Source organism: Acomys minous (genome assembly GCF_964271855.1).
Source record: "Acomys minous genome assembly, chromosome: 5".
Lineage (NCBI taxonomy): Eukaryota > Metazoa > Chordata > Mammalia > Rodentia > Muridae > Acomys > Acomys minous.
Genome location: NC_140494.1, coordinates 121187318 through 121212665, shown reverse-complemented (window position 1 = coordinate 121212665; position 25348 = coordinate 121187318). Strand labels below are relative to the sequence as shown.

The window sequence follows — 25348 nt, the reverse complement described above, 5'->3', positions numbered from 1 at the left end:
TTCCCCTCCACCTACTTCAGAGATGGAGCCAGATAAGCTTTGTGATCTTATTACAGTCTAGCAGAAGGGACCGCAGCCAGCAAAATGCTTAGAGTGCATAGTCCACAGACATCAGCGTCAGAGGCCAGGGACTGGAGGCCTCAGGCCTCTGCCTGCCCAGGGGCTTCCGCCTGCTCACTCCAGCCCTACCTTGAAGGAAGTCACAGCTGTGGCTAAGAGCTTGGAGAATGCAGGGGCAGGCAGTGGCGTGGCAAAGACTGGTCGCTCTGGATTCTCCATATTTTATTTATTCACTTCAGTCCTGTCCTATTGGGCCCAAAGGTACACAGCAGGAAAAAAAAAAAAAAGCCCTGGTAATTGGGGAGGGTGCTTGCCAGGCCTAGTTAGCTGCAGCCTACAGGAAACCCCTGAGACTGGCATGTTTGAAGCCATTCCTCCTGCTGTGGCTCTTTCCAGACCACATGCCCTCGCCCATTGCTGGTGGCACATCTGTTGCTCATCTCTCTAATGGAAACAGGTTTGTTTGGTGAGTGCATTGAGTCGGGATTCAGTGTTTGGCACTGTGTCACAGCTGCAGCAGAAGTCACTTGCCCGCATCACACACATATTTGGAGTGGGCACAGCCTGTGCTCTGAACTTGAGTAAGGCTGGGAGCCGCTCACCTTTCTGAGACAGAGGCTGGGCCTGAAGGAAACCAGCATTCATGCTTGCCAGTGTTCAGCAAGCCTGAGTCAGCTCCTGCCTGAAGAGGAGGTGGCCAGGTACCCCTGCAGCATGCAGGGGTTTTGTGGTACCATACAGAACTCTCTCATGCACTGATTTTTTTTTATTGCATGTTAATGTATGTAACATGTTTACGTGTGTTGCTGTGGGCACGTAGGGGTCAAAGGACAGTTTGTAGGAACAAGTTCTCACTTTCTACCATCGTGTGGGTCCAGGGTATTAAACTCAAGTTGTCAGGCTTGGTGGAAGATGCCTTTACCATTGAGCTTTCACACACATACATACATACATACATACACACACACACACACACACACACACACACACACACTTAAAAACATTTTTTTTTGGATTTTCAAGACAGGATCTCTCTGTGTAGCCCTGGCTGTCCTGGACCCATTTTGTAGACCAGGCTGGCCTCGAACTCACAGTGATCTACCTGCCTCTGCCTCCCAAGTGCTGGGATTCTACCACGCCTGGCTTCAAGCATGCACTTTTTAAATTTATTTTTTAGGTAGGGTCTCAATACATGGTGGAGGCTGGCCTTAAACTCAGTATGTAGTCCAGACTGGGCTTGAACTCAGGACCTTCCTGTCTCTGCCAACAGAGTGCTGGGGTTACAAGTAGGTGCCACCAAACCTGGGCACAGCCATCTGGAGGAGCAGCCTTATCAAACTGTTGTGTTGAATTGGTTTGCTAGGCCTGGAATTCCCACACACAAGGGAAAAGCTGCATGCAAGTGTGGGTGGCCTGCACAACAGAGTGTTGTTTTCTCATGCTCAGAATGCTGACTGTTTGAGATGGAAGTGTCAGCAGGGTGATGCCTTTGCCCTCTTTTCTGGTCTGTGGATAAGTACCGTCCCACAATCTTCATGAGACTCCTCCTCAGTGTAGATCATGCCTGTGTCCAGTGGATTACGGCCCACCCCACTGACATCACTGGGACTCATCCATCTCTCCAAGAATAGCCACTGGTTGGACTTAAGCGTTTAAATGGTTCAGAGACAGTTCACTCCTTCCCACCCACCTTTCTGTGTCAGATTCCCTAACCCTGGGCTTCTTTGTTTGTGGCCCTGCCGACCTCTGCCCATCCTGCTTGGTCTCTGACCCACCAACTGTAGGGCTGGTGAGCTCAGGCCAGCATGGCACTGCAGAAGGGGAGCCCCTGGCCACGTCTGTGATTAGCCAGAAGTTGAGACAAGGACACTTGGGAAGAGGCAGACTGAGAACTCAGCTGTCTCTTCCCATGTAGCTGAAGTCTGAGGCCTGGGGCAGCGGAGTGCCCAACAGTTTCATTTGGAAAATGGGTTTGATGGATAAATTGCTTTTGAAAAGGAATTGTGCTCATCTAGACTTCATAGTTTTCTCAAATTGATTTCTAAAAATAAATACAGTAAGGTGTTATAGTAGACAGGGTTCTTTAGAACAGAATTCATATATATTTATATATATTCTATGTACATGTACATATATATTTGGTATTTATTTGTATATATAGGATATATTATATATTTATGTACAGGATATATATATGTGTGTATATATATATATATCATATAGGACTTACTAGGTTGGGGTTTGGATAATTCAGCAATGGATGACAGCCTGATGGAGAGGCAGAGCAGCTGCTAGCTGCTCGGGCAACAAAGCTGGGTGCATTAGCAGTTCAAAACAGGGACTAGAGACCTGATAGCACCCTGAGGAGTTGGCAGTAGTCAGTCCACACTGAAGGCTAAAAAAGCTGTAGTCTGATGGTAGGGGAGGGGGGTGGCAGGGGAGTCTGATGGCAAGGGAGGGTGGTGGCAGGGGAGTCTGATGCCAAGGGAGGGTGGTGGCAGGGGAGTCTGATGGCAGGGGAGGGTGGTGGCAGGGGAGTCTGATGGCAGGGGAGGTGGTGGCAGGGGAGTCTGATGGCAAGGGAGGGTGGTGGCAGGGGAGTCTGATGGCAAGGGAGGGTGGTGGCAGGGGAGTCTGATGGCAAGGGAGGGTGGTGGCAGGGGAGTCTGATGGCAGGGGAGGGTGGTGGCAGGGGAGTCTGATGGCAAGGGAGGGTGGTGGCAGGGGAGTCTGATGGCAAGGGAGGGTGGTGGCAGGGGAGTCTGATGGCAAGGGAGGGTGGTGGCAGGGGAGTCTGATGGCAAGGGAGGGTGGTGGCAGGGGAGTCTGATGGCAGGGGAGGGTGGTGGCAGGGGAGTCTGATGGCAGGGGAGGTGGTGGCAGGGGAGTCTGATGGTAGGGGAAGGTGGTGGCAGAGGAGTCTGATGGCAGGGGAGGTGGTGGCAGGGGAGTCTGATGGCAGGGGAGGGTGGTGGCAGGGGAGTCTGATGGCAGGGGAGGGTGGTGGCAGGGGAGTCTGATGGCAGGGGAGGTGGTGGCAGCAGCAAGAGATGTACTTGCTGAAGAAAGAGGCAGGAGACACTGACTTTTCTCTGTTCTTTGGAAGATGCCACACAGAGGGCAGGTTTTCCCTTTTCATTAATTCTCTCTGGAAACACACACACACACACACACACACACACACACACACACACACACACACACACACACACACACACACTGAGGAGGGGGAGGTGCTGCTCAGACGGACTCTGAATACCAACAAAGTCACAGTTAAGATCAGTTACCACGGGTATGTTTAACTATTTACTATCCCATTGTCACGTCACAATTCAATGCTGCTTTCAGTGTCTAGGGGCAGGCACACCTACAGTCCTAGCACTTTGACAGCTAGAACATGAGGACCATGCTAGTTAGTGAGTTCAAAGCTAGCCTGAGCCCTCCAGCAAGAGACTGTGACAAATAGGAGTAGAAATGAAAACAGAAATAAAAACAATGGTATACAATCCCTCCAGTAAATGAACCATAGCATAAACCCATCTGGGACATGCCCAACATTCCAGTATAACTATCCCTTCTGCCCAGGCAGTGAGAATTCCCAGTCCTACCCCCTGTCATGGTTTAAAGTTTTAAAACAATTCTGTATGTGTTCATATGTAGGAATAGTGTGTGTGTGTGTGTGTGTGTGTGTGTGTGTGTGTGTGTGTGTGTGTCATGGGTAGCACGCAGGTCACCAGGCTTGGCAGCAGGAGCGCCTTCACCCACTGCGCCGTTTCTCTGGTTCTGACTGGTATTCTCGATGGTCTCTCGTGTCTGTCATAGGTCACAGTCACCAGCTCTTTCATGTGTGTGTGATCCTGGCCACACACTTGCAGATGGAAGCCATCCTTCTGGACAAGACCCTGAGGAAGGATTGGCTGCTGGCCACCTCCAGACCCTTCTCTTTGCCTCAGATAGCAGCAGCCGTGCTTCTGTGCATCGTCTTCTGCCTCAGCAATATTATTTATTTCACAGCTGCTCTGTATCGGATCCCTGAGCCCGACTTACATGAAAAGGAAACGTGATTTCAGAACGTGCTGCGCGTCAGTGTTAAGCCTTGGTGTGGTGCTGGCTTACAGCGGCCAAAAGTGTTCGCAGTGACTGATGCCTTGACATTTTTTTTAATGAGGAAAGCTCTATACACATGCACATATTCTGTATGTGATCTGTAAAGGACAGAACATTGGGCTTAAGTCCTGGATAAGGCAAAGTTTTAAATTTATTTAAAATGGGTGTTTAGGGACTGGAGATTGTAGCTCAGTTGGTAAACACTTGCCCAGAATATACAACGCCATTTTTATTTTGTTTGTTTGTTTGTTTGTGGCTGTTTGTCTGTTTGAGACATGATCTCATTATGTAGCTCAGGCTGTCCTGGAATTTATTATGTACACCAGGCTGGCTTTGAGCTCTGACATATGCCTGCCCCTGACTCCTGAGTGCTGGGATTAAAGGCATGTGCCACTACCCTGAAGCCCTGGCTTTGATCCTCAGCACAGCGTAAACCTGGCCCTGTGGCTCATGCCTTTAATTTCAGCACCAGGGAAGCAGAATCAGGGGACCAGAAGTTCAAACTCATCCTTGGATATATGAGATCCTGTCTCTAAAAAAACTAGTTCTACTTAAACAGTAAGATTAAGCACACTGCCCTGCCCTTCTGGTTTTTGTGTCAATGTTTAAAAACAAAACAGGCTGCTGCGTTTGATGAATCTTGTATAGCTAAGCATCTTTCCCAGATGAGTGAGATGGGTTCCATGAGTTAAGATGCTTGCTGCCAAGCCTGACAACAGGAGTTTGAGGCCCGTGCACCCTCTGTCAAGTATTCCACAGTATAGATAGGATGTGTCGACCTCTGGAGCTAAGTGATGTCATCCCAACTGGTAAGGCTCCCCGTCACCTTTTCAAGCGACGGAGAAGCAGTCTTTGGAGATGCCTGACGTTGTGTTGGCATGCCCAATATGCTGCCAGCCTGAAGCTCTCACCAGTGGGACAGTCCAATGTCCTGTCTTCAAGCTTTCCTGTGAAACAGAAAAACCAGGTTAAATGCAGTTTTTGTAGAAGAAACGTGGATGCAGGCACATCCGGAGGAGGATTCCAGCACAGGAGGGCCGGGGGCAAATGCTCAAGACATTTGCGGTGTCTTTTTTTTGTTTTGTTTTGTTTTTTGTTTTTCGAGACAGGGTCTCTCTGTGTTAGCCTTGGCTATCCTGGACTCACTTTGTAGACCAGGCTGGCCTCGAACTCACAGCAATCTGCCCGCCTCTGCCTCCCGAGTACTGGGATTAAAGGCGTGCACCACCACGCCTGGCCATTTGCGGTGTCATTTACAGCTTGATCGAAGTTCCAGCAACTTGTCGTCCACATGTGTCCCCCTTTTTCGCTCCAGAGTTTTCTACAGTTATATATTTTCAAGAGATGTATTTATTTTATGTATATGAGTACACTGTCTTCACGTACACCAGAAGAGGGCACCAGATCGTATTATAGGTGGTTGCTTAGAGTTGAACTCAGGACATCCGGGAAGAACAGTCAGTGCTCTTAACCACTGACCCATCTCTCCAACCCACAGATATAATATTTTTTAAGTGGTTAAATAAAAATGAAGTTTCATGGGTCAAACCCTAGACTACAAAGTAAGTAAAGCCAGGAGGCTTGAAGGAGAGGTTCTCAAGCATGGTGCTGATATTTTTAAAAAATGCCAAATAATGAAAGTAAAAGTTGGTCTATAGACAAAAGCATCCATGTTTGAAAGTGATGTTTATTTGAGTGGCAGAAAAAGCGGCAAACCAGAGAGGATTTGAAAGAACAGGATGTGTCCAACTCTCACAAGGAGAGAGAAGAAAAGGAAGCAACACAAAGAAAATAGAGGAGGCAGGTTTTTTTGTTTTGTTTTTTTGGTTTTCGAGACAGGGTCTCTCTGTGTCGCCTTGGCTGACCTGGACTCGCTTTGTAGGCCAGGCTGGCCTTGAACTCACAGCAATCTGCCTGCCTCTGCCTCCTGAGTGCTAGGATTAAAGGCGTATGTCACCATGCCCTACTGAGGAGGCAGTTTTAGGGACAGTAATAGAGCAGTTGGAAAGGTGTGCAGGTGAAATGTGGTTAGCCAGCTTCCTGACTGCTGGGCCAGCCTCACACTCAGGATCCCTGCCTTCCCTACCACAACAGATGACAATATCCCTTTTGAATGATAGGCCCAAATAAACCCCTTCTTAAAAAGTAAACAAGAACAAATCACAAAACAAAACAACAATAACAAAAGCCAACTTTGCTAAGAGCCACAGCCTTGTACAACAATCACCTTAGCCTTACACAGAAAATACTTATATGGGGCCATATAACCATAGCTGCCTGTCCATCCGTGGACCAATGTTACACTGTTGTTGATGCTTATAACCGAATATTGCTGTATTCATATGCAACATAGCATCTTCCTTGCTTTGCCTTAAAAAGATCACCTTATAGGACTGGAGATGGCTCAGTGGGTAAAGGTGAGTTCAGATTCTCCCCATTATACACCAAGGAAACCTAGGTGTGGCTGCAGGTACCTGTAACCCCAGTTCTGGGGACAGAGAGAGGCAGATGCTAAGAGCTCACTGGCCAGGTAGTCTACCTAAACATAGCAGCTCAGTGAGAGGTCCTATGGGTCTGTCTAGGCACACTCACCCTTGCCTAGACTCTGAGTGTGCACGTAATCTACCGTGGCCCTGGAGCAGCCACTGCAGCACTGTTCTAGGTTAATTTCTTGTCTTTGGAGATGCTCTGTTCTTTAGGCTTATGGTACCAGACACGCCAACTTCTTGTTGGTTGCACTGGTAATTAAAGTTCAGCATTTTATAGGGTCCAGAAATGCTGATATAAAACACATTTTAACAGAGACCCATCTGCTTCTGATTTGCACTTGGTAATGACTTCGGGGTGCCATCCATCACAGTGCTGGGTCTTCTTTGCTGACTCTGGAATACCCTCTGTCCTAGAACACTCCCTTCAGGATTAAACAGCTCAGCCATGTCAGTGGCCTTGCAGGTACTTCACAGCCTCATTCTCTAATGACAAGGACCAATATATTTTGGATGTGAGTAGTCAAGAAATATGGTTTCATTATTTTATTATCTGTTGACTTTCCCTCAGGAAGGGCAACTGGCACAATTAATATGGGCTGGCAAATTTGTGGTACATTAATTGCACACTGCACAACAGATTTCTTTAACAACAATCTGACATTGTTAGTGGCATTTCCCCCATCTACTTCACATTCCCACAGCCCTGGTTTTATAGTGGGGGAAAAAAAAAGCTTATAAAGTTGGGCTGGATGTGTGGCACAGTTGGTACAGCGTTTTTGCCTGGCATGCATGCAGCCCTTGGCTTTGATACTAAGCACTGTATAAAGTGGGCATTGTATTAAGCCTGTGGTCCCAGCATTTGGGGTGTGAGGACAGGAGGATCAGGTCACACTCAGCTCCGTAGTGAGTCTGAGGCCAGTCTGAGATTCATTAGACAACTAACAGCGATCACTCTAATTCAGGGGTCCTCAGCCTGTCAAATGGCCCTTTCACAGCGGTCATCTAAGACCATTGGAAAACACATATATTTATAGTATGATTCATAACAGTAGCCAAATTACAGTAGCGGTGAATTTTTTTTTTTTTTTTTTTGAGACAGGGTCTTTCTGTGTAGCCTTGGCTGTTCTGGACTTGCATCGTAGACCAGGCTGGCCTTGAACTCACAGGGATCCACCTGCCTCTGCCTCCCGAGTGCTGGGATTAAAGGTGTGCACCACCACCGCCCGGCCATAAGGAACTATATTAAAGAGTTGCAGGGTTAGGAAGGTTGAAAACCACTGTTCTAGTTAGTTCCAGAAGTTTCGAGGCCACCTTCTGGTTTCCATGGGCACTGCATGAGCATGATAGGTAGACATACGGGCAAAACACCCATCCATGTAAAATAAATCTTTAAAAAGTAAACAGTTACAACAAAAACAGTAGGTGTAAGGCGGACACACCGCAGACAGATGTGAACAAAACCTTCGAGGCCGGCCCCTGTGAACCCACCACTGGCTGGACAGATAACTCTGGAAAATGGAAAGTCCTGTGAAAGAAGCTGACCTAGGGAACTGGAGAGAAAGGTTGCTCAGTGAATTGCTCGGCCACTCTGATAAGCTTAGAGCTCAGTAGAGGCTACAGGGGCCACAGGAGCCTGGCTGGATGACCAGTAGTGGTCCAGACATTCAGGGCCTTGGGGGGCAGCAAGGACCATCTTTACTGGAAAGAGAGGAGTCAGGCAGATCCTTCCAGAAATGTTGAGCTGCTCTCCGGAAGGCAGTGATGAATTCTGGAAATGTTTTGAGCTCTCTCCGGAGAGAGTGTCCCCAGGGCTTCCCTGTGCTACTTTGTGAGCGCTCGGAATGCATAGAGTTCTGCAATAAAGCACCTCTGGCAAGGAAGTTATCCGCTGCTATCTCCCTAAGCATCAGCTTTCTAGACCTGGCCTTGCTTTGGCCTCCTTGAAGAGCAGATGAAAAGGGGCTCAAAGATACCTCAGTTCACCTTGTCTAAATGCTGCCAACCACGTGAAACGGGCGCATACAGGCCCAAGCACACTGACATATAAGATGCAAGGAGGGAGGGCTGTTGGATCCTGGGATAACCAGAAAAGTCCTCAGGTGGTACCTCATCTTATGCCGCTGGGACTGAAACCCAGGGTATTAGGCATAAGACCCACCCACCCTAGGCATAAGACCCACCCACACTAGGCATAAGACCCACCCACACTAGGCATAAGACCCACCCACTGCAAAACGTACACTAACCACTAGACCTACCAAGAGACAGAAAAACATGTACATCAGAAGAATGCCCCATGAGATGGAGAGATGGCTCACCTATTAAAAGCACTTGTAGCTTTTGCAGAGGACCCAGGCTTTGCCCACAATGACCTATATCTCCAGTTCCAGGAGATGCAGTGTCTTCTGGATTCTGCAGGCACAGCATGTACAAGTAAAAAAAAAAAAAAGAGCATGCCATCTTTGTAAAGGACCTGAGTTTGGTTCTCAGCACCCAAACTGGGCAGCTCACCACCCCCGGAACTCTAGTTCTAGGGGACCTGAGGCCCCTTTATGGCCCCTCCAGGTACATTCTTACACACGCACGCACGCACACACGCACGCATGCACGCACATAATTAAAAATACAACAAATACTGAAAAAAATTATACAGGCTATCCTGTTTTCTTTCCCAATTGCTACTACTGAGTTATACCCCCCCACCGTGTGTGTGTGTGTGTGTGTGTGTGTGTGTGTGTGTGTGTTTGTGTGTACATGAGAGAGAGAGGCTTATTATGTAGTCTTTTGCTGGCATAGAACTCAATATGTACACCAAGATGGCCTTGAACTCATAGAGATTGGCCTCCTAAGTGCTGAGATTAAAGGCGTGCGCCACTAGGCTTGGCCCAGATGACATATTTTTGTTTTGTTGTTTTTTGTTTTTCGAGACAGCACTTGGGAAGCAGAGGCAGGCGGATCGCTGTGAGTTCGAGGCCAGCCTGGTCTACAAAGCGAGTCCAGGACAGCCAAGGCTACACAGAGAGACCCTGTCTCGAAAAACCAACCAACCAACCAGCCAAACAAAAGAATTTGAAGGCTAGGTGTTGTAGCTTGGTGGTATCACTTTTGCCTAGCATTTGTGAGTCCCCGGGTTCGATCCCCAGCACAATGAAAACAAATACATATATACGTAGGAAAGAATTGGAGGATCCAGAGAAGGAAACTTACGAAAGACTGCTAAGTTGGTAGTCTTCAAGATCATCCTGGTGGCTACAATGCAAGTTTGAAGTCATCCTGGACTACACAAGACCCTTGTCTCAAAATAACAAAATATCAAAAAATAAGGTAACAGGTAAACGGACGATAAGATGTAAAACGTAGAACTAAGTGTAGAAGTAAATAATAAAATATAAAATACAGTATAATGAGTAAGATGGTGTGGTGGCCTGGAAACCAGCCGGCCAGACTGAGAGTAGAACGACTTTACTTCCTTTGAAGTTCTCAGGACAAAGGCAGGGAGAGTTCAGTTTCTGCGTCAGAACGGAAGGGTCGGTATTTCCCTTAGGTTTTTTCGCGCGCTGCCCTCCTCTACCACTCGCTGTTTTCCCCGGGTTACCAAGGAGACCAGCGCCCCTGCCGGTGGCGCCTGAGCTCTCCGAGGTCCCGCCCCTTCGCCGCAGGCGGCCGCTGATTGGCCTGTTTGAAATGCGCCGGGCGGGCGCACACTTGGGCTTGCAGCGTCGCCGCCGGGCTCTCTTCAGACTGACTCCCGGTCCCCGCGGCCGCTGTCTTGCATCTCTTAGTCCCCGCCAACCTTGCTCCGGCCGGAGCCCGACGTCCCGCGCGCGCGTCAGGAGGGCACACATCCTGCGGTCATGAAGCCAGCGTGAGTACCAGGCCACGGAGGGCACTGGGGTCGGGTGGGGGTGGTGGTGACTTGAGGGGATGGAGGGTCCGCCGCCCACCTCACGCCGCGACCGGAGGCTGCCCGGGAGCTGAGCCCGGACGTGGAGGTCGGACCTCTGCCCACCCGGGTGTGCCCACGCCCTCACAGTCCTCTCAGCCCGCGGAGGCTGGCTCCAAATTCGGGGCTGTCTGCCACCACCTTCTCGGGGTGAGCCGATTGCCGTCGTTCGGGCTGCACAACCTTACTACAGCTTCCTTCCTCAGCTTCCTTCCTAAGGGCCCCGCAGTGCAGGTGGCGGATCTAAGGACCTGGGGTGAGCGCGCAGCCCAGGGGTGCGCAGGCATTTTGGGGAGTTGAGTCCCCACATCATCTCGGACATTCTTTCCATAGTCCTAGCCTTGAGGTCAGGATCCCTTCTGCAGCTCTGCTACTTTGCGGATATCTTTGTCCCCAGGCCATCCCACTGGCTTACTCTGTCTTGCACGCCCACATTCCTCAATAATTCCTAGACACTTCAGGAGGGCATTTTACTGGTTATACGTGTACTGCAAAGGAGGGTTATTTAGCTTTAGAACTCGTTACCTCGGAGCTAGCCATTTACAAAACAAACAAACAAACAAACAAAAAAACGGAACTTGTTTAAAAGAGGAAACGTCAAAATCTTTATATTCACTTAAGGACACTTAACCCTAGTATATCGCCAAACTCTCGTTTGCTACTATTTTATGTTGAAAATAAGTCAAAATGGTTTTTTTTTCTATTATTTACTTAAAATAGCAAGAAATTTTCTGTTTTGGACCAAATTTGGGGGAGGGGAGGGATGGGCCAAGGAATACTAGTGACCAATTAATTGTTCCTTGAAAGTACAGTGTAGATGGATAATTTATTATCTATCTTTTGGGATCCAGCCAAGAGCATTGTGAATACTATACTCTTCCACAGAATATCCATAACCCTTAGGTATACGTTTTGGTCAAAGAATGAATTCGTGTGCCTTTTTATCATTGAGGTAATGGCTACTGACACTGCTTGTGCACCAGTATAAAGTTAAATGTAAACTCATCACATTTGTAGTGACTGTAAAATTGTTGCTCAAGATAATATACCGCCTTTTAAATAGAGAACTGATAAACTAGGAAGCTGGGGTGTTCCTGGTAGAGTGTGTGTCCCGTATTAACAAACCTCTGAATTTGTTCTCCAGAATTGCAAAAAAAAAAAAAAAAAAAGTTCCCTGGGGACTTCTGGTATCAAAAAATATTTTCCCAATCACAACTTTATTGACTTAGATTACATATGCCACATTTCTCAAATATAGTTTATCTTTATTTACTTTCATGTTATTTGATCAGTATTTTGGGATTGCTAGGAAATGATTTTTTATTTTTTAAGCCCTAGGAACCTCGTTCACCATTGTTAGAATTTGTGGAGTCTTGTATGTTAGTATTGAATTGAGATTTACGTTTTTGTTGTTTTGTTTGACCAGGAAAGCTAAGATGCCCAGGAAACCTGTAATAAAAAAAGGATCTCAGACAAACCTTAAAGATCCAGTGGGGGTAAGATGTGTGTGTGTGTGTGTGTGTGTGTGTGTCTGTGTGTCTGTCTGTCTGTCTGTCTGTCTATTAGTCTGTTTCTATCTTGTGTGTGGGAGAGGAGAGGAGGGGAGGAGAAGTGATGTGAACGTTGGGCCAGAGAGCACTAAATTGTATACAGGTGACTCTGGCCATCAAGTTTGCTTTCTCTACTGGATTAACTGGCCTAGAAAAAAAGTCGGGGCCAGTTGTTGACTGTAAACCTGTTATCACTAATTAGATTTGACAAGTTAAATGATCAGAAACTCCTGCCTCTTCGGGGTGGGGACTTTGTACTCAGGTCCTAGCCTTCTCCCACCTATATATGGTAGCTGCCACATTCTCAAGGAGAACCCCGCACTCAAGGTTCACAGAGACCCAACTTTGTTACCACCTCCTCCTGAGAAAAGAGGGTTATTTTGCTCTGAAGTGTTTTGAATTCCAACACCTCACTGCCACTGCAGAGGGTCTCTGGGTCTCTATTGTACCACCCGCTGTGAGCGCAGCTGGACAGGTTTTCCTTCAATGAGTTCCTCTGTCCTCCAAGTGCTGTGACTACACGTGTGTGCTACCATGTTCACCTGAGCTGGCTGTGTGAAATGACATCCAGTTCTAAAGAATTTAATGGCTTTTCCAGCTGTTTCTGTTAGAACAATTTTATTTGTGCACAACAGTGAAGAGAAACTACAGTTTAATATTTTAACCTAAATTTATTTTGATTTAATGCATCTTTGCGTTTGACCACTCTGAGCTGCAGCTTTTTTGTTTTTTTTTTTACGACTTGAGGTTGTGTTGAAGACCAGATATTTGTAGATGAGTGGACAGCAGCTGAAATGGAAAATGAACTCAGGGCTGAACACTGACGGTGGCTCAAGCCTGCGGTCCCAGCAACAAGAGACTAAGGCAGGCGGGTTGCTGAGGGTCCAGCCTGGGCTCGGGCTACCGAGTCAACGGACAAACCAAACCAAACAGAAAAACCCAAAAGAGAAGCAGGCAAAAAGGTGACCTGGTTTAAACACTTTTCTCTCTCCAGGTGTACTGTAGGGTGCGCCCACTGAGCTTTCCTGACCAAGAATGCTGTGTAGAAGTGGTCAATAGTACAACCGTGCAGCTCCACACGCCTGAGGGGTATCGACTGAACAGGAATGGAGACTACAAGGAGGTACGGTCCTAGTGGAACCAAGCTTTCTTTTTTTGAATTTAACAACTCGTGTGAGTGAAGAGGGGGAAGGAATACTTTAGCCACCTTATCTAGGAGGCCTGAGTGCCAGCTAGGGTGCACAGACAGACTTTTGGTATGTTGGAATCAAAGGATTGCTTTCAGAGGATCCTTTCTTTCTTTCTTTCTTTTCTTTTCTTTTTCTTTGGTATTTTTGAGACAGGGCCTTGCTATGTAGGTCTGACTGTTCTGGGACTCACTACGCAGACGAGGCTGGCCTTGAACTCACAGATTTGCCTGCCTCTGCCTTCTGAGTGATGGGATTAAAGATGTGTGCCACCACTGCCTGGCTTTCAGGGGATTTCTAAAAATTGGATATATATATTCATAGTGTGTGTGTATATATATATATATATGTATATATATTCACTTCATAGGCATTTTGTGTGGTTTTTCCTTTTGCCGGGGCTTGAACCTAGGGCCTCGTGCATACTAGGCAAATGTTCTCTGCCACTTGAGCTACATCTGCGTAGTATTGTATATTTGGATCAACCTGTTAGGAAGTAGTTTTATTTTGTTTCTCTGAAAGTCGTCGCCATGTGGCGCTGTGCCTTAGTCACTGTTGTATTGCTGTAAAGAGACACCATGACCAGGGCAACCTATAAAAGAAAGCATTAGCGGTTCAGAGGGCGAGTCCGTGATCATCATGGTGGGAAGCGTGGTGACACGTGTGCATGGCACTGGAGCAGTAGCTGAGAGTTCACTTTCTGATCTATAGCCATGAGGCAGAAAGAGAGAGACACTGGGCCTCATTTGGGCTTTTGAAACCTAAAACCCACCTCCCATTGCACAACTCTTCCAATAGGGCCACACCTCCTACTCCTTCCTAAACAACCCACCACCTGGCAACAAAACTGCCAAATATATGAGCTTGGGGGTGGGGGGGCACAGTCTCATTCAGACCGCCACACCCAGGCTGGCCTTAGAACTTCTGGTCCGCCTGTTTTGGTCTCCTAGTGCTGAAATTAGAGGTGTGTGTATCACTTGATGCCTTGAGAGCTTTGCTGTTGTTTAACTTTTGTGGTGTTAGTGATCGATTGAACCCAGGCCCTTGCTCTGTGCTAGGCATCTCTCTGTAGCTCAGTCTGGCCTTGAACTGGTGAGCTTGCTGCCTTCACAGCTTGCGTGTGGTATTTTAGGCACGTATCACCATACTTATTAGTACCTAGAGAGTGTTTTGTTAATTATTTGCAGTGTTGGGGAGTGAATTTAAGGCCTCCTGCATGTTTGGCAAATGTCGTACTACCGAGGTATATTACCAAGCTGTTGGACGGAGGTTTTATATTTAGCAGTGTAGTGCATAAATTGTAAATCATCTGTTCCAAGCTTAGCACGGTATTTCACATCTGTAGTACTAGCATTTAGGAGGCTGAAGCAAGTGGGTCATGACTTCCAGGCCAGCCTGTGCTGTAGAGGGAGACCTGCTCCAAATACAGCAATAGCAACAACAACGAATGGAAAGATAGGTAAAATTAACTTTTATTCTCTTGGCTCAGTTGTTGTCTCCAAGGCTAACTGTCTCCTTCTGCTAACCGAGGCCTGGTCCTGGAAGCTTCTATCCTCCGTACAATCTAAGCTAGGCCTAGGAGGTTTTCAGCCTCTGAGACTTACTGCTTAATAAGCTCACCGTTGTTTGTTTGTTCTGTCTGAGCTCTGGGCTGGGTGATTCAACTCAGCTGTTCTGACTCAAACTCTTTTCCTGGCTGATTTATTTAATCTGGCTTCTCTCTTGACCCAGAATTGCTCTGCTTGGCCTCAGAGTATCTCAGCAGTCTGCTCTAATATTCTGGCTTTTTCTCATTTTCTGGCTGGTTCTGTCTTCACCTGAGTTCTCGCTCTGCACCCTATCTCTCTATTGCTGTCCTGATAAAGTCTGCCTCCTCTCTCTGTAAAACTGCCTCTTTTTGGTTTTTCGAGACAGGGTTTCTCTATGTAGCCTTGGCTGTCCTGGACTCACTTGCTTTGTAGACCAGGCTGGCCTCGAACTCACAGCGATCCACTTGCCTCTGCCTCCAGAGTGCTAGGATTAAAGGTGGGCGCCAGTATACGTGGCTTAAAACTGCCTCTTAAGTAGCTTTCCTTTCCAGACTCTTGAGAGTATCCTATTTTGTCAAATCTTCTGATTTGTCACCTTTTCTGCCACTCAATTAGACATCACTTTTGTTTCTTGTTTTTTCTTTGTTTTTTGTTTTGTTTTTTGTTTTTTTTGTTTTTCGAGACAGGGTCTCTCTGTGTAGCCTTGGCTGTCCTGGACTTGCTTTGTAGACCAGGCTGGCCTCGAACTCACAGCGATCCGCCTGCCTCTGCCTCCCGAGTGCTGGGATTAAAGGCGTGCGCCACCATGCCCGGCTTAGACATCACTTTCAAACATGGGTACTTCCTTCTACAAACTAACTTTATTTTCCTTTGGTATTAAAGGCATGCACCACCACGCCTGGATCTAAGCTTTTCTTTACCTGATACTTGCTCTAAACCAGGCTGGCCTTGAACTTATATATGTGTGCCTCTGCCTCCTGGATTAAAGGTGTCTTTGTATTTCAGCCAGATGACATAGACCTAGAAGATCTTTGGATGTGATCTTTTGCCAGAACAGCCGTATTCTGAATTAACATTCCTCTAGAAAGATATAGATAGATAGATAGATAGATAGATAGATAGATAGATAGATAGATAGATAGATATAGAATTCTATTAGTTTCTCAAATGTTGTAGGAAGGTAGTCACTAGCTGATAGGGAAGGGCTTTGCTTCTTGTTGTTGTAGTTTTTCCAAGTAAGACTGCCTTTACAGGCTTTATACCCTAAATTGACAATTGGTAGACAAGTAGTTCATATAAAAAGGCAGAAAGTCAGATTTGCTGAAGTGGTGGGAACACAGGAATGTAGAAAATAGAGGATTGATTCATGCTGTCTGCCACTCATTCTTTTATTTGTTGAGACAGGGTCTTACCCTCTGATCTGTCTGTCCTAGAGTCTGCTGTACTCTGGGCTGACTTTAAACTTGTGGCCTTTGGTCTGTCTTACTTTCCTTATGCTGAGATTCCAGGCCTGAGCCACCACATTGGGCTGCCTTTCAGGCGAGTGCACACTGCTGCAGTGATACTGTTCTTTAGACCTCCCATGTCCTCTTCGCTGCCAAATTTGTCCTCGCTGTCTCACCAGCATGTTCTTTCCTGAAGCATTCTCTTAGCTCCCTCCAACTCCTGGCTGTTTGTCACTGCCCGCCCTCTGCTGTCTTCTGTCTAACCTCTGAGCACTAGTGTCCAGGGCTCTGACTCTTATCCTCTTTCTTGTCTTCTGTTTTCTGGGGTTTGTTTTGTTTCCTTTTGAGATCTCACACAGTAGCTTGGGCTGGACTAGAATTTGCCTTAGCCTCTTGAGTGCTGGGAATACAGGTAGGTGTGAGTCACTATGCCTGACCCAGGGACTGACTCTTTTTATTTTTCCCATGGCTTTAAAGGTTCTGAAATTTTTATGGCAAGCCCAAATCATTTCTTTCTTTCTTTCTTTCTTTCTTTCTTTCTTTCTTTCTTTCTTTCTTTCTTTTATTTCTTTTATTTCTTAGAGAGAGGGATTCTCTGTACCTTTAGCTGTCCTGGAACTCACTCTGTAGACTAGGCTGACCTCAAACTCAAAGAAATCCTCCTGCTTCTGCTTGGATTAAGGGGCCTGAGCCACCACTGCCCTACTCATCTCAAGTTTTATATATTGAAAGTTGCTCTTGAGGCCGCACTACCCTCTAAATGTTTTCTTCTTAGCCTTTTCAAAAGATGGTGCTATTGCTGTCCAGTTGCCCAGCGCAAAAAACCTAGAAGCGGCTTTCCTTTGACATCTGCTCATATCTGGTCACGTGTAAACACCCTGTCAGCTCTGTAGAGTGGATCCTCAGATTATCCTTTCCTGACCGTCTCCTGCCGCTAGCTTATTCCGAGCTTGTTACTAATCAAACTGTCTATGTGGGGAAGTGTTTTTAATCTTTTTTTTTTTTTTTTTTTTAAAAGACAGGGTTTCTCTGTGTAGCCTTAGCTGTCCTGGACTCAGGCTGCCCTCATCCACCTGCCACCTCTGCTTCCTGAGTGTGAGATTAAAGGCGGACACCACCATGCCCGGTTGTGTTTTTATCCTGACTCAGGGCAGTGGATACTTCAGCTTGTGCTGGATGGGAACAGCATGAGTTCCCTGACAGCTGTTTTCTAACCTGTGCATGGGGATGTGCACATTGACTGCAGGCAGAGGAGGGGCTGTGGAAGGTGGCAGTAATGGCTCTTGGTGTTAAGGAGGACTGGTAACAACTGGTTCTCAAGCGCTGGTGTGCTGGGCATGCTTTGAGTAGCACCCACGGCCTTTCTGGTCTGCCTGCTTTTACAGAGGATCTTGTCTAATGGTTTCCACTGAGCTGCAAGAGTGGTTTTGCAACAGAAAGAGATCTTATCATTTCCCTGAGCGAAATCTCTCAAGGAGTAAAGTCTGTAAATGGGTAAAATCCCGTTCTGCAGGCCTCCTGCTTATCTCCCCAGCCTTATCTTTCAGGCCTGGGATCCTCTGTGAGGCAGAATCGTGCTTACCTGCCGCTCTGGATAACCTGGGCTTCTCCTTTGTAAGCTGGATGCCCCCTCATCTTGAATCTCAGCTTCAGTTTGCTTCCTCAGGATATTCAGACCACCCCAGCATAAAGAGCACCTCACTCCCTGGTCACTCTGTGTGCCTCCTTTATAATAACACTTGCTAGCTGTGCGTTGTTTAAAGATGAAGGTGTGTTCTGAGGTCACTGGGCAGTTTCACCATTTGGTGAACATGACCTGTGTGTGCTTGCATTTGTTAGATAGACTGCCATAACAGATACTGAGGCTACACAGACTATTGCTCTCAGACCAAAGCAGCACACTGCTGTATGGAATATAGTGGGCAGTTGTACCACAGCGCATCTGTACCTGTCAAAACAGGTTTGTTTATATGAGTGCCACCACTTGGAGTAATAATGCTGTGCTTTTTTCCTTTAGGCAAAAGAGTTTGTCACCTTTGTAATCTTAGGGAACCACCGTAGTTTGTGGTCTCTTATTGAACTGAGCATCATGGGATACCTGTCTGTACTTGTGTTCTTTTGTCTCTTTCCTGTTCTTTATATAAGTGCCAGAGGGATATGCACCTTCTGTCCTGTTTGTCAAAACAGGAAGTTAGGGTTAAGTAAGAATGAATGATCAGGAAGGTTGGTGGGGCAGCAGATCTTTGAGGATACAATGGGAATTGAATACTGATTTACTGAATTCCAAGTTTGTACAAATAAGTCTAAAGTGCATACAAACACGAGGCTTGGTGGAGGTTGAGTAGTCCGAGCACTGCTGTGCTTTGCTACTGTAGCTTTGCTACTGTCCAGGACTTGAGCATGTACCTCCTTGCACCTGTTTTATTATTCCAGAGGAGGAGGTGTTCTTTCTTTCTTTCTTTCTGGTTTTTTGAGACAGGGTCTCTCTATATAACCTTGGCTGTCCTGGACTCAATTTGTAGACCAGGCTGGCCTCAAACTCACAGCGATCCACTTGCCTCTGCCTCCCAAGTGTTGGGATTAAAGGCATGCACCAACACACCCGGCTTCTGACAGGTTTTTAATCTTACTTATTATTTATAAAACAGTGGTTTGAGGGGCTGGAGAAAGGGCTCCTCAGTAAAGAACACTTGCTGCTTTTGGAGAGGATCTGGTTTGGTTCCCAGCACCCACGTGATAACTTCTTTTAGCTCTTACTTGGAGGATCAGACATCCTCTTCTGGCTTCCATGGGCACCAGGCATGCACACAGTACATGCATGCATGAAGACAAAGCACTTGTGCACTTAAAGTGAGAATAGACAGGTTGAGTGATGGTGGCACGTGACTTTAATCCCAGCACTCAGAAGGCAGAGGCAGGCGGATCTTTGTGAGGTTTACAGAGCAAGTTCCAGGACAGCCAGAGCTACATGGAGAAACATTGTCTCAAAAAAACCCTCAAAAAACCAAAACCAAACAAACAAAAGAATAGAAGAATTTTATATATATGTGTGTGTGTGTGTGTGTGTGTGTGTGTGTATTTGTGTCTTTCTCCCAAAATGTAAAATCTCACTTCCATGAGTTAAACTGTGTGTTTAAAGTCTTCAGAAGTGGGCTGTGGATTTAGCTTAGTGGTGGAGCATTTGCCATTCATATGTGAGGAAGGCCCTAGGTTTAGTCCCCAGTTATGTGCGCCCCCCCCAACCCCCACAATGCCTTCAGGAAAAAAAAATAGGTATCTATACTGAATATAGACAGATGCTTCTTTGTCATTCTCTATGTAACACAGAAGAGTAACCATTGTGTTAGTATAATGGCAACATAGGATAGCTTAAAGCTTATTTATTTATTTTTATTTTTTATTTTTTTATTTTTTTGGTTTTTCAAAGCAGGATTTCTCTGTGTAGCCTTGGCTGTCCTGGACTCACTTTGTAGACCAGGCTTCCCTGGCTTAAAGATTATTAAATGGCAAATGAGTCTGGCATGGTGGGCTATCCCTTTAATCCCAGCACTGGGAAACAGAAAAAGGCTGATTGCTGTGAGTTCGATGCCAGCCTGGTCTACAAAGAAAGACCAGGACAGCCAGGGCTCTGCGTAACAGAGAAACTCTGTCTTAAAAAAGAAAAGAGAAGAAAAGAAAAGAAAAAAGAAAAAGGCAATTACTGTGCCATTTAAATAGTGCTCTTTGGGATCCTCATATTTTGGTTTCGTGGGGGATCTGGAACAAATGTCCCACTGTCATGGTAGCATATGTTAGCATATGTTTGTAATTTCAGCACTCTAGAGGTAGAGGCAGGAGGCTCAGAAATTCAAGTTTATCCTTGGTTACATAGTGAATTCAAGACTACCTTAGGTTACATGAGACTGTCTTTAAAAATTATATATGTGTGTTCATGCATACAGTGTTAAAAATAACATTTACTTTTTTATAAGAACTTAGATAGCACCAGGTGGTGGTGGCCAGTCACCTTAAATCCCAGCACTCAGGAAGCAGAGGCAGGTGGATCTCTGAGTTCGAGGCCAGCCTGGTCTACAGATTGAGTTCCAGGACAGAGAGAAACCCTGTCTGGAAAGTTAAAAAACCAAACCAGACAAACAAAAAACTCAGATAAGATTATATTTGTAACTTATTTCCAGTTGTCAAATATTGTACGCTTGTTATTTTGCGGTTCTATTTGCAATGTCCTTTTATATTATTTTTGTCTGTCTGTGTGCGTGGCTGTACTTATGAGGTCATAGGATAACCTATAGGAGACCGATCCATCCTTTCACCATGTAGCTTCTCAGGCAAGTGCCTTTACCTACTGAGCCAGCTTGTTGGCTCTTGCTACACCTTTGTAAAGAAAAAAATAGAAAACCTTGGATAGAGGTGGCGGTACATGCTTGTGATCCCAGCACTTGGAAGCAGGAGCAGGAAGATCCGCTGAAAACTGAAGGCTAGCCTGGTCTACATTGCAAGTTTTGGCCAGCTACGACTAGATACAGACTCTTTCATACAAACACACTCAAAAGAAGAGAGAGAGAGAGAAAAAAAAGAAAGCAGCAACAAGTAGAAAACTATAATGTTTGAAATTTTTAATAAATTTATTTATTTATGGGGCTGGAAGGATGGCTTGAGACTTGGAGAGCACTGGCTGCTCTTCCGAGGGTCCTAAGTTCAAGTCCCAGTGATCACATGGTGGCTCATGACCATCTATAGTAAGATCTGGTGCCCTCTTCTGGCGGGCAGGCACATATACAGGAAGAGCATTGTATCCATGATAAACAGAAACATTCCAAGTGTAGGACAGATGTGTTTCACGTGTGTGTTGGTTCTCTTCTCTCCACAGACTCAGTATTCGTTTAAGCGAGTGTTTGGCACCCATACCACCCAGAAGGAGCTCTTTGATGTTGTAGCTAATCCCTTGGTGGATGACCTCATCCATGGCAAGAACGGTATGTTTCTCTGATCTTATGATAAAGTTGTTTTCTAGTATTTATATATTTGGCTTGACATAAACTTCAGATTTAACTCATTAGAGCGATGCCCTCTTTTGGGTTTGTTAGATTCAGTGTTTTAAATATAATGAAATGTTGTGTGAGCCTTTAAGACTATAACTCATTGTTACTTGCTACACTGTAGGTCTTTTGTTTACATATGGTGTGACGGGAAGTGGAAAGACCCACACCATGACAGGTTCCCCAGGGTACGGAGGCCTGCTTCCTCGGTGTTTGAACATGATCTTTAACAGCATAGGGTCATTTCAAGCAAAACGTTATGTAAGTACAATTCCCTTGGGTTGTGACGGTCACTGTAGACAGAGACAGGACCGAGCCATCTCTGGATGTGGTGGCTCTGGGGAAGAACAAAAGCCTCGGAGATACTTTGAACCTTACATATATTCAGATGTGGGGGGCGTGGTGGGTGCATGCCTATGATGGCGGCACTTGGGAGGCAGAAGCAGGAGACTTAAGAGCTGCAGGCCAGCAACTCGTATTCCCCTCCCCCAAAGCTCAGATGTTAAAACGCTTCCTATTTTTAGGTGTTTCTATTCTTTAAGTAAAGTTCTTTTCAAAAGTCTTTTTTTTTTTTTTTTTTTACTTCTCTTTTAGGTTTTTAAGTCTAACGATAGGAACAGTATGGAAATACAGTGTGAAGTTGATGCCTTGTTAGAGCGGCAGAAAAGAGAAGCCATGCCCATTCCGAAGACTCCCTCTAGCAAGTGAGTAGCGTCACTGTGACCCAGGTTGGGTGGAATTCTGTCCTGCAGTCTCTGTAGGTCTGGGGAAGATGAATATGAATTAGGAAAGTTGCTCTTACGGTTGAGTTCTGTGATATTTGCGCCTGCTCTGTAAATCTCGAGGGCTCAGGCTGTCTTTGACTCACCCTGTATCTGAATAAGGTTGCTTTATGACTTCAGTTTTAAGGCAGAACATTTGTTAGAGTTTGTTTCCACTCTGGTATCTTGAACAAAGCAGCTTGGGGAGGAAAGGATTTATTTCATCTTACGCTTCCAAGTAACGGTCCATCACGGAAGGAATTCAGGCAAGAACTCAAGGCAGGAGCTGATGCGGAAGCCATGGAGGAGTGCCGTTCACTGGTTTGTTCCCTGTGGTTTGCTCAGCCTGCTTTCTCATACAACCCAGGACCACCAGCCTAGGGTTGGTACTGCCCACAGTGGCCTGGGCCCTCCCACATCAATCATTAATAAAGAAAATGCTGGACAGGCTTGTCAGTTGGCCAGCTTCATAGAGGTAGGTGTTTGCTCCAATTGAGAGTCCCCTTTCCCAAACACTCCAGCATGTGTCAAGCTGATGTAAAGCCAGCCAACACAGGTACTATCTACTTTTACTATTAACTCGCAGTGGGTAAAATTTGACTTCAGGGGATCTGTTTCTTGTTTTAGGCGACAAGCAGATCCAGAGTTTGCAGATATGATAAATGTACAAGAATTCTGCAAAGCAGAAGAGGTTGATGAAGACAGTGTCTATGGCGTATTTGTCTCTTACATCGAAATCTATAATAATTACATATATGATCTATTGGAAGAAGTGCCGTTTGATCCCATAAAGCCCAAGTAAGTACTGAAGACAGTCTTCTTTGGTTAACGCTGGAAAACTACACCTATCAAGCCACGGTTCTTTAGGTCTAAATGGGAGTAATGTTTGTTTTGCATTTTTTTTTTCAGAATGCACAGAAATAATAATCATAGAGTCATGCTCAGTGAATACTTTTCTCTGTGTCGCCCTGGCTGTCTTGGAACTCACAGAGACATGCCTGCCTCTGCCACCTGAATGTTGGGATTAAAGGCGTGTGCCACCACCGCCCAGCAATACTTTCAGTCTTAACTAGATTGTAGCTATATTGGTAAGCTAGCAGGTTAAGGCCTAGTGATCTGAAGCTCCGTCTTGGAATTTGATTTTGAAAACCTAGCCTTAGGTTTGAGACAAATTTCTATTTTATAGGCAGTATTTGGGGCACTTTTCAACGCCCTGACAGTGCTGGGAGTTTTGCAGCCTCTGTGTCTTTGTGAGTTCTGTGAAATGGATCCTGGTCTAAACAAGTAATTCTTAACTTATCTATTGCTGATGAGTGTAAAACTGCATTGCACTGTCGTTCTGCCAGAGGTAAATGCTAGTCCTTAGGTATGCCTTGCAGAATCTGAAGACCAGTTACCACGCGGCTTTGTCTTACATATAACATTTCTGTATATGTGTGTTGTGGGAACAGCTGGATCTAAAAAAACCCATTAAACTGAAAACAGGCTGATGTCCACGAATGTCAGTGTGTTCGCTAATAGGAAAAGTGCATGGTTGAGGCCATACCTAATAAAAGAATTTCTATGGCTCTTACAGAATTGCATTTCAAAAAAGGATATTCATTCAGAATCTTTGAACTACTAATGATTGGTAAAATAAGTATAAAGTGGCTAGGTGAATTAAATCTGAAGGTCTTGAGTCTTTTGCTTTCGCTTTCCTTAGCCACTCTTCGATGAGCACTGTTTTGTTCCTGAGGCGGTGGTGCTTTGCTGCACAGACTGGCCTCCAATTACATGTGCTCTTCCTACCGCAGTTTCTAAGCACTGGGATAGCAGTGAGCATCACCAAACCCAGCTTCAAGTGCAAGCTGGATAAAGGGGCTTCTTGCTTCTGGAATGTTGGAATTAAGAGAGAAGTACCTAGCCAAACACCAAGCACCATGGTGCATACCTGTAATCCCAGCACTCTGGGAGGCAGAGGCAGGGGGATCTCTGTGAGTTCAAGGCCAGCCTGGTCTACAAAGAGAGTCCGGGACAGCTAAGGCTACACAGAGAAACCGTGTCTTCAGGGGTTGGGGTGGGGTAGAGAGATGAGAGTTAAGGTCTTAGAGGCAATGCCTTTTTTTTTTTTTAAGACTTACTTATTATGTACACAGTATTCTGCTTGCATGTATACCTGTAGGGCAGAAGAGGGCATCAGATCACATTACAGATGGTTATGAATCACCATGTGGTTTCTGGGAATTGAACTCAGGACCTCTGGAAGAGCAGGTGGCACTCTTAACCACTGAGCCATCTCTCCAGCCCCTTTTTCTTTTTTTGGTTTGTTTGTTTCTTGAGACCCTAACCTTGACCCTTGGCTGTCCTAGACTCTTTGTAGACCAGACTGGCCTTGAACTCACAAAGATCTGTCTGTCTCTACCTCCAGTACTGGGGTTAAAGGTGTGTACCCCCACACCTGGTATGAGGCAAGGCCTTTTGTATTTGTTAAATTTCCCATTTTACAAAATGTTTTCACACATGCATTTTAAACTGTCCTTTGTTTCAACTCCAGTTTTGTGTGTATCTATTTTACCTAAACATTTGTGGTGTTGTTCATTGCTACCACTTAACTTTCTTTTTCTTTTTGTTTAACCTTTGGCTCAGGCTAGTCCTGAACTCACAGAGATTAAGGGTGTACCCTCACTGTGCCCAGCACTGCCAGTTATTTTTATGTCTCAGTGTTTGCAGTTTGTTTGGCTCGGTCTGTGTGACATTGCTTTGGGTGATACTGTCTTGGTTTATTTAGTCATGCAAAGAAGACAAGAGTGCCTTCCTGAGGGTCTTTCGTGTGCGCTTAGAATGTGTAGCAGGAGTGTGGATTTAATGTGAGGATGGTGTTACCTCTCCCTTTCTGAGGAGAGGGTTTTAAGTGGGCTTCATTGTCACTGTCACTAGTCTAGACCGAAATGCTGCTTACTCTAGAGCAGTAATGTCTGCCTTGTTCCTTCGGTAGGTGGAATGGCTGCAGTACACCTATGAGGAGCGCAGAGTCTGTGTATGTGATGATGTTGACTCTCCTTAGGGAGAAGGGTGTAGTTAACACTAGTGGGGGGCATATGTGGCATGTTTGTAAGTAGTTTGCTTTTCCTTGCCGGTGGGCGGGCGGCTACCTCTAAACCCTCCCTTGATTATCAGTGATGGCGGCTGGTAAATGTCTCCCTCCTCACCATTCACAGAACGGAGTGTGGGCCTGGTGAGGTGGCGCAGCAGGTAAAGGTGC

General features: G+C 46.0%; 2 protein-coding genes across 16 annotated transcripts in view; both read left to right on the top strand.

The window, feature by feature from the left end:
• Positions 1–4406, top strand: part of PAQR5 (progestin and adipoQ receptor family member 5) — a 78691-nt gene extending 74285 nt beyond the window's left edge. For all 8 annotated transcript variants that reach the window (XM_084781169.1, XM_084781176.1, XM_084781172.1 and 5 more), the window contains one exon: positions 3883–4406. In XM_084781169.1, the coding sequence (XP_084637295.1) occupies positions 3883–4124 (242 nt within the window). In that variant the 3' untranslated portion in view covers positions 4125–4406. The remainder of the gene's footprint in view (positions 1–3882) is intronic.
• A 5962-nt stretch (positions 4407–10368) lies between these two features.
• KIF23 (kinesin family member 23) overlaps positions 10369–25348 on the top strand; it is a 31142-nt gene continuing 16162 nt past the window's right edge. For 5 of the 8 annotated variants that reach the window (XM_084781164.1, XM_084781166.1, XM_084781162.1 and 2 more), the window contains exons 1-8: positions 10369–10521; positions 12026–12095; positions 13144–13272; positions 21178–21283; positions 21471–21607; positions 21941–22050; positions 22735–22905; positions 25082–25123. In XM_084781164.1, coding sequence (XP_084637290.1) covers positions 10511–10521; positions 12026–12095; positions 13144–13272; positions 21178–21283; positions 21471–21607; positions 21941–22050; positions 22735–22905; positions 25082–25123 — 776 coding nt within the window. In that variant the 5' untranslated portion in view covers positions 10369–10510. The remainder of the gene's footprint in view (positions 10522–12025; positions 12096–13143; positions 13273–21177; positions 21284–21470; positions 21608–21940; positions 22051–22734; positions 22906–25081; positions 25124–25348) is intronic. The other 3 variants (XM_084781165.1, XM_084781163.1, XM_084781160.1) reach the window with 1 other exon arrangement.